The following is a 13,399-nucleotide window of genomic DNA, read 5'->3' on the forward strand; positions in this document are numbered from 1 at the left end:
TAAAGAAGGTGTTTGAGTTGAATCCGACTTGGGGGCCGGTGAATCTGACACTGAGGAGGAGCCGCGCGATGTTTTCGGCGCACGCGATGACCAAGGAATACATGTACCGGCAGTACCACCTGCAGGCGGGCGTGGTGGAGCGCCAGCAGCGCTCCAACGTACGCAACTACGAGAAAAACATACTCGGACCCATCGCCGAGGATAGCAACGTGTTTATAGTGGATGCCACTTCACCCCGCTCTTAAGCTCCACCAATAAAATTCAAGCTCTCAAATAGGCTTTAACATCGCTTTATCATCGCATCGTCCTATGGTTCTGTTACCTGGCTTACATTATTACTACTTCTTCTTATTATTACATTTTTAAACCCTCTCTTACGATACTGACAACTTTCTCTTAAGATTATTTCATGTAAGTTTTACTGATTGACAGTAAGTAACGTCGTTTGTTAACTATAATGTAAAAATAAATTAAAGTGGATGTGTTATTTTAATCTAATACAAAGCATGTTTGTAATTAAAGTCTGTTTTCTTAACTACATTCGTAATTAATATCGACAGTTGAGACATGTTGTATAGTGTAGATATGATAAATTCCTCCTAGTAGATTGCATTTATAAACCGTGCAGATGCAGCATGAAAACCTGTTTCGCTACATCACGACACGGATTACACGAGAGTAAAGAAGATAGCTATAATACTGATTTTTTTTTTGTTTTGGATCATAGAGTCGGACTTGATAGAAGATGTATAATTGCTTCAATAAACTTGTTATTTTCTATTATTTTGGTTTTTCTAGATTGTTTAATAATATTTTTGGTATAGTACATTAAATTTTATTGGTAATGTAGTTAAATCGGGCGCGTACATGATTATAGAGAGACGCAAAGACAATGTTGAGCGTCGGAACCGGAACATCGGTGTTACCGTCAATGAAGACAAATTTAGGACGCGTTCATTAGCGTGAATACACGATGTTTGGCATACTTTTTACATCATCGAAGCTACTCTTTTATAATTTCCCTGCCATATTTACGACAACGTGTATGGACAATGCACATTTCTCTCTATTAAGAAATAAACAAATGCCAATTTCATACAATATATAGGAGGCACTTCCTCTCCACAGACACTGCATCGCCCGGGACGACATACACAAGGTTGCTGTAAAGTTAACGTAAAACACTTACGATGACGTCGAACTTGGCATAGATGTCCTTGAGGCGTCCCTCGGCGTCGATGAGCGGCAGGGCGGACACTCGGCGGTTGACGAACTTGCGCAACGCGTCGATGATCGACGTGTCTTCCGTCGCCGTCTCGATGTCGTTTAGCGTGCCTATGCGCACTTCGCGCAGCTTACACTGCAGGTACGACGGCTTGGGGAGCTCGTTTATCTGCAAAATTCGACAAATAATACTTTTATTTAACTTGTGTGATGTGTGGGCAGATCACTAGCAGATATTTTCTATACAAAGTCATCATCATCATCTCCCTAGCGTTATTCCGTTTATGCGGACTCTGCTTACCTAACCTGAAGATTTGACAGGTCCGGTTTTTTTATAAAAGCGACTGCCTGTCTGACCTTCCACCTGCGATGGGTAAACCAGCCCAATAGAGGTTAGGCCACATACTTCCGAAACGTATTTCTCGTGAATATGTGTTTCTTTATGTATTACATATAATGGTGACAAGTTATATTCTTAATTGGGGTAATCAGAAGTACAAACATCGCAACATGAAGTGGGTTTCCTACGTGTGTACGATAGTTGTTTGACACCCACACGTCGCCGAGATTTCTGTTAGACCTACGTGACAAATAGTGAACCACATGTATACCTTATGTTTTGTCAATTGAATCGGAAATTATTATAAATATTATAAAACATACAATAGTTAGTGACATCGTATCGAAAACTTTGAAGGACGATTCAAAGCATAATTGAGTTGATATCATGTGGAATTTTCCGTCGCAAAAGTATGGAACTGACAGGAAAAGTAAGATGTTTCTGTGCTTTGGAGGATACGTTAAGCCGTTGGTACCGGCTATCAGCCGTAAAACAACTCTACCAACCGCTGTGGAGCAGCGTGGTGGAGTATGCTCCATACCCCCTCCGGTTGATTGAGGGGAGGCCTGTGCCCAGTAGACGAACGTATAAATTGTTTTTGTTATATTAACCAATAACAACTTCCAGAATACATCACACATCCAAGATAACTTTACAATTTCCGACTAGCGTACAACACTTGTACGTTCCGACACGAATTAACTCCTAATGCACTTAGGAGATCGACAGACCAAGCCGCATATTGACTAACTTCGTTGGCAGTGACCGATCGAATATCAAGTTGGCTACGAAGCTATCGTCTGTGAAAGGACCTAATCTAATTGTGGTATGGAATAGCGGTTAGGCAGTTCGATTTGCAGATCGGGCCAAGTTAAGAAACTATTTCAAACACGCTTGGGACATAATGTATATTGAATTAGTAGGTTGCATTCCAGAGAGGTGTGAATTTAGCTCGAATAGGTGAGTAGTAAGTATTCGAAAGATACATAGAAATCATTCTGCGTTTAGATATTTTGGCGTAACCTATTGTATTGCATTGTGTTGTATTGTATTGTAGATTTGCATCGGATGGCATTAACTGGCTATACAAGGAGTTGTGGGCTCTCACCCTGTAAACTACGCGCTTAGAAGACGCTGGACTCACTATTAGACTACTGACATTCATTCAATCACTTATTATTAGATTCGAAGTCACATGGTGCTGATGAAAAAACAAATGCTCAGACTTACGTAAAGGAAGAGGAACCGCAGTATCCTCTTGTGCGTGAGTATGTAGAGCACGTTGCCGGTCTCGGGGTCGATGACCGGCAACCGATGGATGCGGTTCATGATCAGCATGCGGATCGCGTCGTACAGCGACGAGTCTGGCCCGATCGACACTAGCGGCATCACCGATCCTTTCAGCACCTCTGTGAATGTAACAATTCAACTGAGTTAAAGTTAAGCCGGCAACAGCGGTTCTCATACAACATGCGCGTTAGGGCCTTTTCAACCTTTTTCTTTTATTCCGTCTTTCACATACACCTTAGGAGCTCGTCTCACCAAATTGAGCATTACGAGCGTAAATTTAGGCTGGTAATATAGGTATATTATTTACGTGGTTGACAAATGCTTAAACACGAATTCAAAAGTCGTTTGTGTTTATATATGGCGACATTGGGGCTGACGTCGTACATCTGCAGGATCTTAATGATATCGGTTACTGTCAGCATGCCGACGAACTATTGCTGATGGTTCAGCGCTCGTCTATATTTATGTGTACTTACGTCGCCATGTCTCAAGGCGGTGCTCTTCCAGCTCCTCCATGGCGACGTTGGGGCTGGTGTAGTACATCTGTAGGATCTTGATGAAGTCCGTTATAGTCAGCATGCCGACGAACTGCTGCCGATGCGAGTCCCATAGCGGAGCCGCGCGGACGCCTGTAACACAGAGGCAATCGGTATTGTCATATACCTACGTATATTACTATATTATAATGTATACACTTGCGATATTACATATACATAAATAGATATTTAGATACCAAGCGCTCGATTTTTAAGACTTATAAGTGACGCAATCGAGGCATCTCTCGGTCAGTGCGTGTCAAATAAGCTGACAGAGACAGTTAAAAAAAATGTTTAGTCTAGCCGTCTTTTCTTTCGTGCAATACGTATCTTTGTTCGTCATTCATTAGTAAAACAAGTTAATTTAGCTGTCGATATGCACCGGTACGGTTTTCAAATAAAAGCTACTAGGAACATAACATAAAAATATCTTTACTATATATAATAAATGTAACCAGTTTAAAAACCTTGTCACGAGAAAGCCGTGATTACAATGTAATAAGGTAGATGACTGGGTTATTGAAAAATGATAACCTAAAAATAGAAGCTTTAAAAACATATTAACAATGAGTCGTTTGATCGCGTTTATTGAAGACGTCACCGTTTAGTATTAAACGTACAAACGCCTTATACATGAACCGTTTGGACGTTTCAGAAAAGTATATCATTTGACTTCAGTTGTCATCGTATTATCAATTCCGTTTTGTTTTGTGACATGTGTCAGCAGGCGGAGGACAGGAGTCCTAGTACGGCTTTGAAATAGACTACTCTGGGCGCCATCCCACCCGCGTCAGACAGAGTACTGCGGGGCGGAAGGCAAGAGGGAAACCACTGCCCCATTTTTCCCTAGAAAGTAGCATGGAGACTGCTACACTGACAAGAGCGTGGCTTTTAAATTAATGACGATAATGATGTCAGGAATTTACTTATTTTGTTGTTTACATAAAAAGATCTATTTTTGTATACCACTATACGATAATTATGTATTTTTTTACGATATGACTTTTAAGTTTAGTAGAAATGTAACCTTATGATGGTATGATTTAATAAATAACCATTTTTAAATTCCATTGGTATTCCGTAACAAATATCAACCTAATTCATCATCATCATCACCAGCCCATTAACCTCCCCACTGCTGGGGCACGGGCCTTCCCTATGGATGGATAGGGAGGTCGGGCCTTAAACCACCACGCGGGCCCAGTGCGGATTGGTGGTTATTAACGACAGCTAATGCAGCCGGGACCAACGGCTTAACGTGCCTTCCGAAGCACGGAGGAGCTCGAGATGAACTTATTTTTTTTGGTGGTCACCCATCCTATGACCGGCCTTTGCGAAAGTTGCTTAACTTCAACAACCGCAGACCAAGCGCGTTTACCGCTGCGCCACCGAGCTTCTCATCATCAATCTAATTAAATAGTGCTAAATATATTATGTACGATGGTTGTGTATACTTTATTCCGTACTTCAACGATTATTATTAATGTCGCCACAGTCGGGAATTACTCGTATAAAAAGCAAAATGCGACGCGTCACAGGGTGGTGAAAAAATTCAACTTCGTGATGGATAAGTCTTATTATTTGCCTTCTTCTTCTCTCGTGTGGGTTGAGAGGTGGATTACCAACCTCATCAACCAGGTGTCAGGGTTACTATTCAGCCGCCAATGGCCCCTGTAACTAATACTTACTTACATCAGTAAGTAATAACTGTAGCCTGGAAAGTCTCTCATTGGGATAATCACAGGTACATTCATCGTGTGATGAACTAAGTACCAACGCTTCACCGAACTCGTGGCGGGTAGGTGGCGAGCCGTGTCGCCGTTTATAATGGACGATGGCAAACTAGGACGTTAGTAAAAAAAAATGCACTAAGATAAATTAACATAAACTATAAGTGAACTGATGATAATAACATATCGAAGTAACCACAGTGACAATCTAATATTTTATTCTTAGTTTATTTTCGAAAAACATTATTACGAAGATAGAATAAGTTCTATCTTCGTCTTGTCAAAACTATTATAAAAATATTATAAGTAATATTTCTGTTGTATGGAAGCGAAGTTTTAAAAAGACGGTATGGCTTTATCTACCTGCACATGGTCACCCTATTCCATCGTCCCTAGTCCAGTTTTTCCAGAAGCAGAAATCAGAAATCAGAATCATTTATTCAACGTAATTATCATGGATAAACTTGTTGAAGGTCAATGTAACATTTTTGAATTTACGTCATTTCGCAAGGTGTTATGGCTGAGGAGAAGAAATGACAAGAAACTGCAACAGCAACACATCTTTTAAATCAATGACGGTACACTACAAGTTATTTAATAATTAGAGGGACACATTCAATACCAGACATTTTTATCATTTGGGTAATCATTAATCTTATAATAAGCTTTTTTACATAAAGCAAGCTTCACGTGAGCTTTAAATTTATGTTCTGACAAATTTAAAATATTATCTGGTATTTTATTGTAAAAACGTATACATAACCCCAAAAAGTTGAATTTAATTTAGTTAATCTAGATACATTTTTACGTACATACAACTACTTTCCAACCTGGTGGGTAAACCAGCAGGATAAATTTGCAATGTGGGTTTCCTAGCCATGATTTCCTTCACCGCTGAGCATGTGTTAATCATTTATCATCCAAACATGAATTAGAGAACAAATTCGAAAATCTGCGACTATAGTGACCACAATGAGAGTCGCACTCGCCTCATTGCGGATTGAAATTTAACTTTGAAAAGCGTCTTTCACATAAAGCTAACGAAACACAAATAGTTAAAATGTCTTAGACATAGCACTAAACTTGGAACTTACTCAAGATAACCTCACTTTACTATGTATCTGAGAAGTTCCAATGTAGCATATTAAACCGGTTAGGTTAGGTTTTAGTCTACAGAAATGCTGGCCACTTCCGAAAGACGCCTCTATTGTAAAATCTCCAACAAGATGGAACACATCCTTATAAAGTGGGACTTTCTATGCATTATTTAGCTGTATGAGTTATCTGTCGTTGTCACCCCTTGGTTAGCACCCGGGACGGACCGCCCGCTTGGCTCACGTCGCCATTGGAGCATATTAAAGCCGGACAAATAATGCAATCGCAGTGTCCGTGCTTTCGTGAACACCATTCATACGTTAGGTATTTTTAATTCGGCAAGATTGTACGCGATCGATATGTCTGACTGCAGCGTCTATAATCGTTACTGACATGCATACATTTATTGGCCTCCGATTAAATTTTCTGTATCTATTTTAAAATTGGAACCTAGCGCGCGATTGTTTTGCATTCTACTTTGACATCGACATTCTACAAAGTTTTGCGTTTATTATATTAGTAGAATTATGTGTGTGTGTTGTTGTACTATGTGAAGGAAAAGAAACAAATATTTTATAGTTATTGAAGACAGAAAAGGTAAAATGATTGAACACTTAATAAGACACGACGCATTTATTAAAAAGAACATCATAAAAGGGAGGATAGAAGGAAAAAGTGGAAGGGGAAGACCAAGGAGAGCTAACATGTAACAAATCAAAGAAAAGGTGAACGTGGTGTCTTATTAGAAAGTCAAAAGAATTGGTCTTTGATAGACTAGAACGGAGAATGTAACACTGACAAGAGCGTGGCTTTTAAATTAATGATGATACGAATTACATTCTGCCCAACCCATTAGGCATAACGGGCGTGAGTTTATGTATGTATGTAATGACGAAATAATCGCAACATTCTTAAAAAAAGAATTTGTGACGATGTCATCTCATTATCTACTCCAGAATAAATCTAATAACGAAATTGACATTAAAGTAAAAACTTTTAAATCGTTTAATATAAAGTCAATTGATATTGGTTCTCTTGTTATTTCTAGGACCAGATCCAAAAGTGGAGCGAAGGAAGGAAAGTTTTCTCGAACTAAAAGTTCAGATTAAAAGGTTTCGCGTGTCACCGCTTGACAAGAATTCACTCATCGCAGCTATTTTTCAGATTTCTTTTTCTATCAGCTTGTTTTACTTTAAATAGCTGGTGGAAATAATACTTTTTTTACACCGTGGACACAAAACTAATTCGAAGCATTGTTAATAAAAACTGCATAAATCTACGTAGCAGAATCTAACCCCATTCAAATGCAAATTGATGCAGTAATGTTATCGCCCGACAATATGTGTATATACATTTCACAGGTACCAATAGAATATATGTTATAATCGACTTTAAACATTTTTACGTACTTAATAATGAATAAAATACTATGCTTTTAAACTACTTACAGCCACGCTGCCCTTAAGGCGGTGGCGGCGTCTGAAGTAGACTCATTACTCACTCTAGAGTGTATTGATAGTCTGAATAAGTTGGGGGCCTCAAACTCGGTAACACTAGGCTGGGTCCCAGGGCACTCTAACATTAAGGGCAATGAAATTGCTGACGAACTCGCAAGAGAGGGATCGGGCACAAGTTTAACCGGACCCGAACCCTTCTGCGGGATCTCGAAAAGCACCTCTAGATATCATCTGGGGGTGCGACTAGGAAATAAATCCGAGAAATTTTGGTACAACTCAGTTGGCCTAAAACATTCAAAGCAGCTGATTAGACCTTTTTCTAGGAAATTATCATCAAAAATCCTTACTCTCACTAGGGGGCAGGTTAGGTTGTTGATACGGGCCCTCACGGGGCATTGTAGACTCAATAAGCACCTACACAGAATGGAGCTGACCGAGTCTCCTCTATGCAGATTCTGCTTAGGGGAAGATGAGACGCCACTACATCTGCTATGCAGCTGTGAGGCTCTCATACATAGTAGACGCCGTACACTTGGGGGCCACATAATGGACCCCCAGGAAGTCATGGAGCTTTCTCCCAAAAAGACGTTGGATCTATTCGAACGGATCGGTCTAGAGGAGGATATTTAAATGTAGGGATTTAAGGTCACAATAGATCTGTCAAGGTCGCAGTGACCTCGCGGGCTGCATTCGGTCCGGCCCTCACAACTTTCAAATAATAATAAAAAAAATGCTTTTAAACTAGCGCAGATAAATCAACCAAGATCAGTACTTGAGATTATCAAATCGATTTCTGAATCCACAGTCGTCATTTATTTGGTTAAACGCATCCCAAACCGTAGATTTATTTATTACATGTAAAAAAATAATAACCTACGCTTTTAGGATGACAAAATTTTATGGGTTAATGTTATGTTTGTTTTTTATAAGACTAAGTAATCTCTGCTTATCCCGGTGGGCAATAGGCGTGAGTTTAAGTACTTAAAAAAGCAAAAATCACACTATCGAAAATATATTTAAGCAGACATAATACAGTTGATATGGGTACATTAAAACAGAAAAAATAGAAGCTTTAAAGACGTAAGACCGAAAGTACTTTTAAGGGTGTTGGGACCCGCACTCGGCAACAATAGATAGCGTAAGTGTAGTGATGATCGATTATTATTTTTGTCATAGATAAACTAAATGAGCTCTACACCTTTTTTCCACTACTTGAAGGTCTCGAGAACCAACATACAATAAAAAATATTATAAATCCATCCTGTTTTCTTCAGGCTTACTCTCGAAATACCAAGTTACGATGTCATTAACACCCTGTATTACTCCTTCGTATCAAATAATACGCCTATTCGCAGAGTAGATTGGCATAACTAATAATCAATACAGTAGGTATATACTCGAAATCCCGGTGGGGACATATCACAAAAATCACTTTGTGATCTCTAGTTTGGTTATTTCATTGTAGGCTGATCACCTGATTTTCCGAAAGTAAGATGATCCGTGCTTTAGAAGGCACCTTAAGCAGTTGGTCCCGCCCGGCTACTATTTAATTAATTATGTAGTCGTTACATGAGCCTTCTTCTTATCGTGTGGGTTGTGAGGTGGAATACCAACCTCATGAACCCTGGTGTCAGGGTTATTAGTGAACCGCCAAAAGCCCCTGACATGGTTCATGTAACGACTACATACTTACATCAGTAAGTAGTAACCGGGACCAACGGCTTAACGTGCTTTCCGAAGCACGGATCACCTTACTTTCGGACAATGAGGTGATCAGCCTGTAATGTCGTAACCAAACTAGGGATCACAAGAAAGTGATTTTTGTGATATTTCTCCACCGGGATTGGAACCTGGGGCCTCCGGATGGTGAACCCAACGCTCAATCACTGGACCACATGACCCTGAGCCTTATCAGAGACGGCTCAGTAATAACCCTGACACTAGGGTTCATGAAGTCGGTCATTGATCTCACAACCCACACGAGAGAGGAAGAATACAGGTATTCTAAACCACTGGTGCACTTTGATGCAATTCGAATAACAAACTACCAATTAGTCCACAACCGGTGAATCGTCGTACCGTAAAAGTTAATCGTAATTCGCTAGGACAACACCAAATCTATCTAACTGTTGACATCCGCCCGATCGACATCCAATTGAAAAGTTCTACATTAGCACCCTCGGAGCCCGGGAAGTAGATCTCTTCAAACAAATTGGGTCTTGTACTAATTTCATGATAAATTATGAAATTCTGATTACTAAATAAAGACAGTTTCAAAAAACATTTTCTTTTTTCTATACAACTTATTTACGAATTTTAATCAAGAAAAACGTAATAATAAGTCCGATATTTTATTAATTTCTATGACGCCACAGTGTGCTTTTTCATACAAATTCTATAGTGATTTCGTGTTTTGACGTTTAGTAAAAAGTAACTGATTTGACTAGTTGGAAACTAGCCTATTAATTCCTGGACACTTGTTACGTGTATTTATAAATATCAATAGTAATACGGAATAGAGCCCGAACAGGCACCCGGCACGTAAATAATACCTTGCCTTATTACAAGTCTCAATAGTATATTATTTATTGCCCATAACCTTAAGATGAACATCGACGAAATCGTTATAATAGTAGGAAGTTATGTTTTGGAACGATATAAACCTTTTAGTCCATGGCAAGTGCCGTATAGTTTCTTAGGGACCCGCCTGAACCGCGGCTGTATCAACAAATCATTATCAAATGAGTATTACGGTTTAATAATATTACGCAAGGTATTGAAGCTGATGACTTTTCGCGATTGCATACATCGATAACGAACATAGAATGCGGCGAGTAATCGACATAGTCATGATGTATGGATTAGTTAAATAGTACTATATTGATGTCTGTATTATAGACAAGATGTAATAATGTGACAAAGAATCGGGCATGTCACATGGTCATCGCCCCCATACTACATAATGTCATACTTATAACACTGATAGACCTATTCCATTCCGCTCCGCGTTCTATGCCGCAAAGCAACATTTTTAGAAACTAACACAAAACACAGCGATTTCATGGTCAAAAAAATTCGCGGAGCTCATAGTATAAACGTCGCATACGCCGCAGCAAAAGAGAAGCAGAAACGCTCAGCAACAAAGAACACTTTGTACCTCGGCATTGTCATCCCACTTAATTCACATTCAGACATTCACGATCAATACTCAACATGAAATGAATAATGAAATTACAGAGTAAAACGTGGAAAGCACATTTTGTTAAAGTAACTCAATCAAAGACACAATTGAGGTGCTATATTGTTTCAGGTAAAATATGCGCAATGGAAATTAATATTGATCGACTCAATGAAAACTTGTGGGCTGCACATTATGAAATTAAAGTTTATTTCCTTTATGAGAACATTTACATTTAGACGAAGACCTCCCAAAAGACTCAAGATAAATCGCATTACCAAATTTTAATTGAGTCGTGATATCGCTTCGAGCCTTACCGTTATAAACAAGGGCAAAGAACGCCTTCTTAACCAGCAGCTGTGTGTCGAAGACCACCAGCTTGGCAGACGTCGGGATCAGGTCGTAGCACTTGTGGAACTTGAAGAACTTGACGAAGATCTGCGACTCATCCTCCTCTGAAACATACAGACCCAATGATAATCATAGCATAAGCTCACGACTATATCCTGAGGAGGAGATGGGCCTCCTTTTATAAATAAAAGTCCGAACTATGATGGGTATCTTCTATTGTTCATCAACATACACGGATAGGACAGAATAAACACACAATCACAATAAATTATATAAAAATCTCAGAGCGAGTTAAAAGTGCACCTGTCGCCTAGCAAGCCTTTCACCCAAGAGAGAGGTGAGGTGCGGGGGCGAGCGGTGTGACATATGGCCAAGCTTGAGTCGAATTTATTTGGCACTGGATACAACATCATTCAGCCTTGTCATACGCCACAATCCCAAAGGCCAAAAGTCAGAGGTACATCCATCGCAAGATGAACTAAGTACCCAATTGTGCCCACACCTCACCACGTGTTTTCTATTCGTATTAGACCAACGTGATAGGTGGTGAGCCGTATCGCCATCCATAATAATCGTCGATACAGTACGATTTTTAAGTACTACTAGACCACTTTTTGGTTTATTTTGTAATGTCCATCTCCAATTTACTATCATTAGATACAATACAACCTGATCAGCAATCTACGTAACAGTATAATAATAAATTTAGTATAAGATTAGCTAATCAGTTTAACTAATGCGTCTTCAGTGTAATTGTTCTGAGGCAAATTATAACCAGCCTCAATAATGCATTTCCCTAATGGAATTGTATACGTTGAACTAGATTATATATCCAATATTGGTTGGGGCAAACAACAAAGATTTACATCATCTGACACCTAATTAACCTGAAATTATTGACACATCTGGTGTTTATCTGCAACTGCCTTCTGACCTTACCTTCTCTATCTTCCCAATTTATCTGACCTTCCAACACATAGAGCAACACGGGCCTCAGGCGGACCGAAGGGAATTAACTACATTTCTCAAAGGGAGTTCGGGACCATTACCAGTTGTGCGAAAACTAGTGAGATTAATTATGATCACAGGAGATTCATTTATTGTAAGATCAATCATTAGATTCAGTGATATAAGGTAGCTTGCTTCGAACCTGCAACCTACTGAGTCGAGGGCGTATTCTGTCTGCTAGACTATTACGGCATTTATCGTTTCGTTATACATTTATTTTGCCCGTCCAGTACGCAGTTTTAATACTGAGATATAATTTAAATGGGATTGGATGGTGATTGGCATATCAGAAAGCAATCAACAATGCAATTTATTAAGGAGAAAACATTAAAATATTTTCTACGACCGAGAAAAGACTAGAGGCGACGACGGCATCTGATACCACCTACATCAGTATTGTGAGGAACGTCACTAATTGCCTGAGCCAAGTAAGTATATATTATAACAAAGAAATTAGTCAAAACTCGTTTGCAAGCGTTCGATAATATCATAAACAATTAATAAAATCAGGCACAGGTAATCACATTACAACCCACGTCAAGCGTCGACACCGATTAAACTGACGTACAGCCTCTAAATCCAATTATCACTTCCGTAAAAATATTTGATAATTAAACTCGTCAGTCGAGGAAAACGAGAGTTGTAAACAAAACACATCACACAATATTGTAGCATGTATAACAAACTCGTTATGCCCGCGCGGGCGCCGCGGCACGACCGATAGTGGCATAGAGATTCACTCAACATGCGTAGTACAGTGTTTTGCTAGATAATTCAAGTATGTATTGACACATCTGGTGTTTATCTGCAACTGCCTTCTGACCTTACCTTCTCTATCTTCCCAATTTATCTGACCTTCCAACACATAGAGCAACACGGGCCTCAGGCGGACCGAAAGGAATTAACTACATTTCCTAGCACAAGTTTGCCGTGCAAAATAGTTTATTGAAATAATAAACATAATAGTGCGGCCCTGAGTGACCGAGTGCTCGTCGTTGGCTATAATGGTTCGGAATTAGACACTGACTCGTGTCAAGTGACTCCGACAGCTTGTGGCCGAAACGACACAATACACGTTAAATATGTAGGTTAATTATGATAATATGCGGTGCAACTTTACAAACAATATCGTCACGACATTTGAATGGTTAATAGAATGACTCTGTCCAGGAAAACTAAGGAAATAGTGA

General features: G+C 39.4%; 1 protein-coding gene across 1 annotated transcript in view; it reads right to left on the minus strand.

Annotated features, from left to right (window-relative positions):
* Positions 1 to 13,399, minus strand: part of LOC126380768 (uncharacterized) — a 72,517-nt gene that overhangs the window by 7,306 nt on the left and 51,812 nt on the right. Inside the window, exons 11-14 of the mRNA XM_050030367.1 lie at positions 11,168 to 11,305; positions 3,331 to 3,483; positions 2,795 to 2,973; positions 1,190 to 1,393 (exon numbers count right to left, since the gene is read on the minus strand). Coding sequence (XP_049886324.1) covers positions 1,190 to 1,393; positions 2,795 to 2,973; positions 3,331 to 3,483; positions 11,168 to 11,305 — 674 coding nt within the window. The remainder of the gene's footprint in view (positions 1 to 1,189; positions 1,394 to 2,794; positions 2,974 to 3,330; positions 3,484 to 11,167; positions 11,306 to 13,399) is intronic.

Source organism: Pectinophora gossypiella, chromosome Z (genome assembly GCF_024362695.1).
Source record: "Pectinophora gossypiella chromosome Z, ilPecGoss1.1, whole genome shotgun sequence".
In the NCBI taxonomy this organism is placed as follows: domain Eukaryota; kingdom Metazoa; phylum Arthropoda; class Insecta; order Lepidoptera; family Gelechiidae; genus Pectinophora; species Pectinophora gossypiella.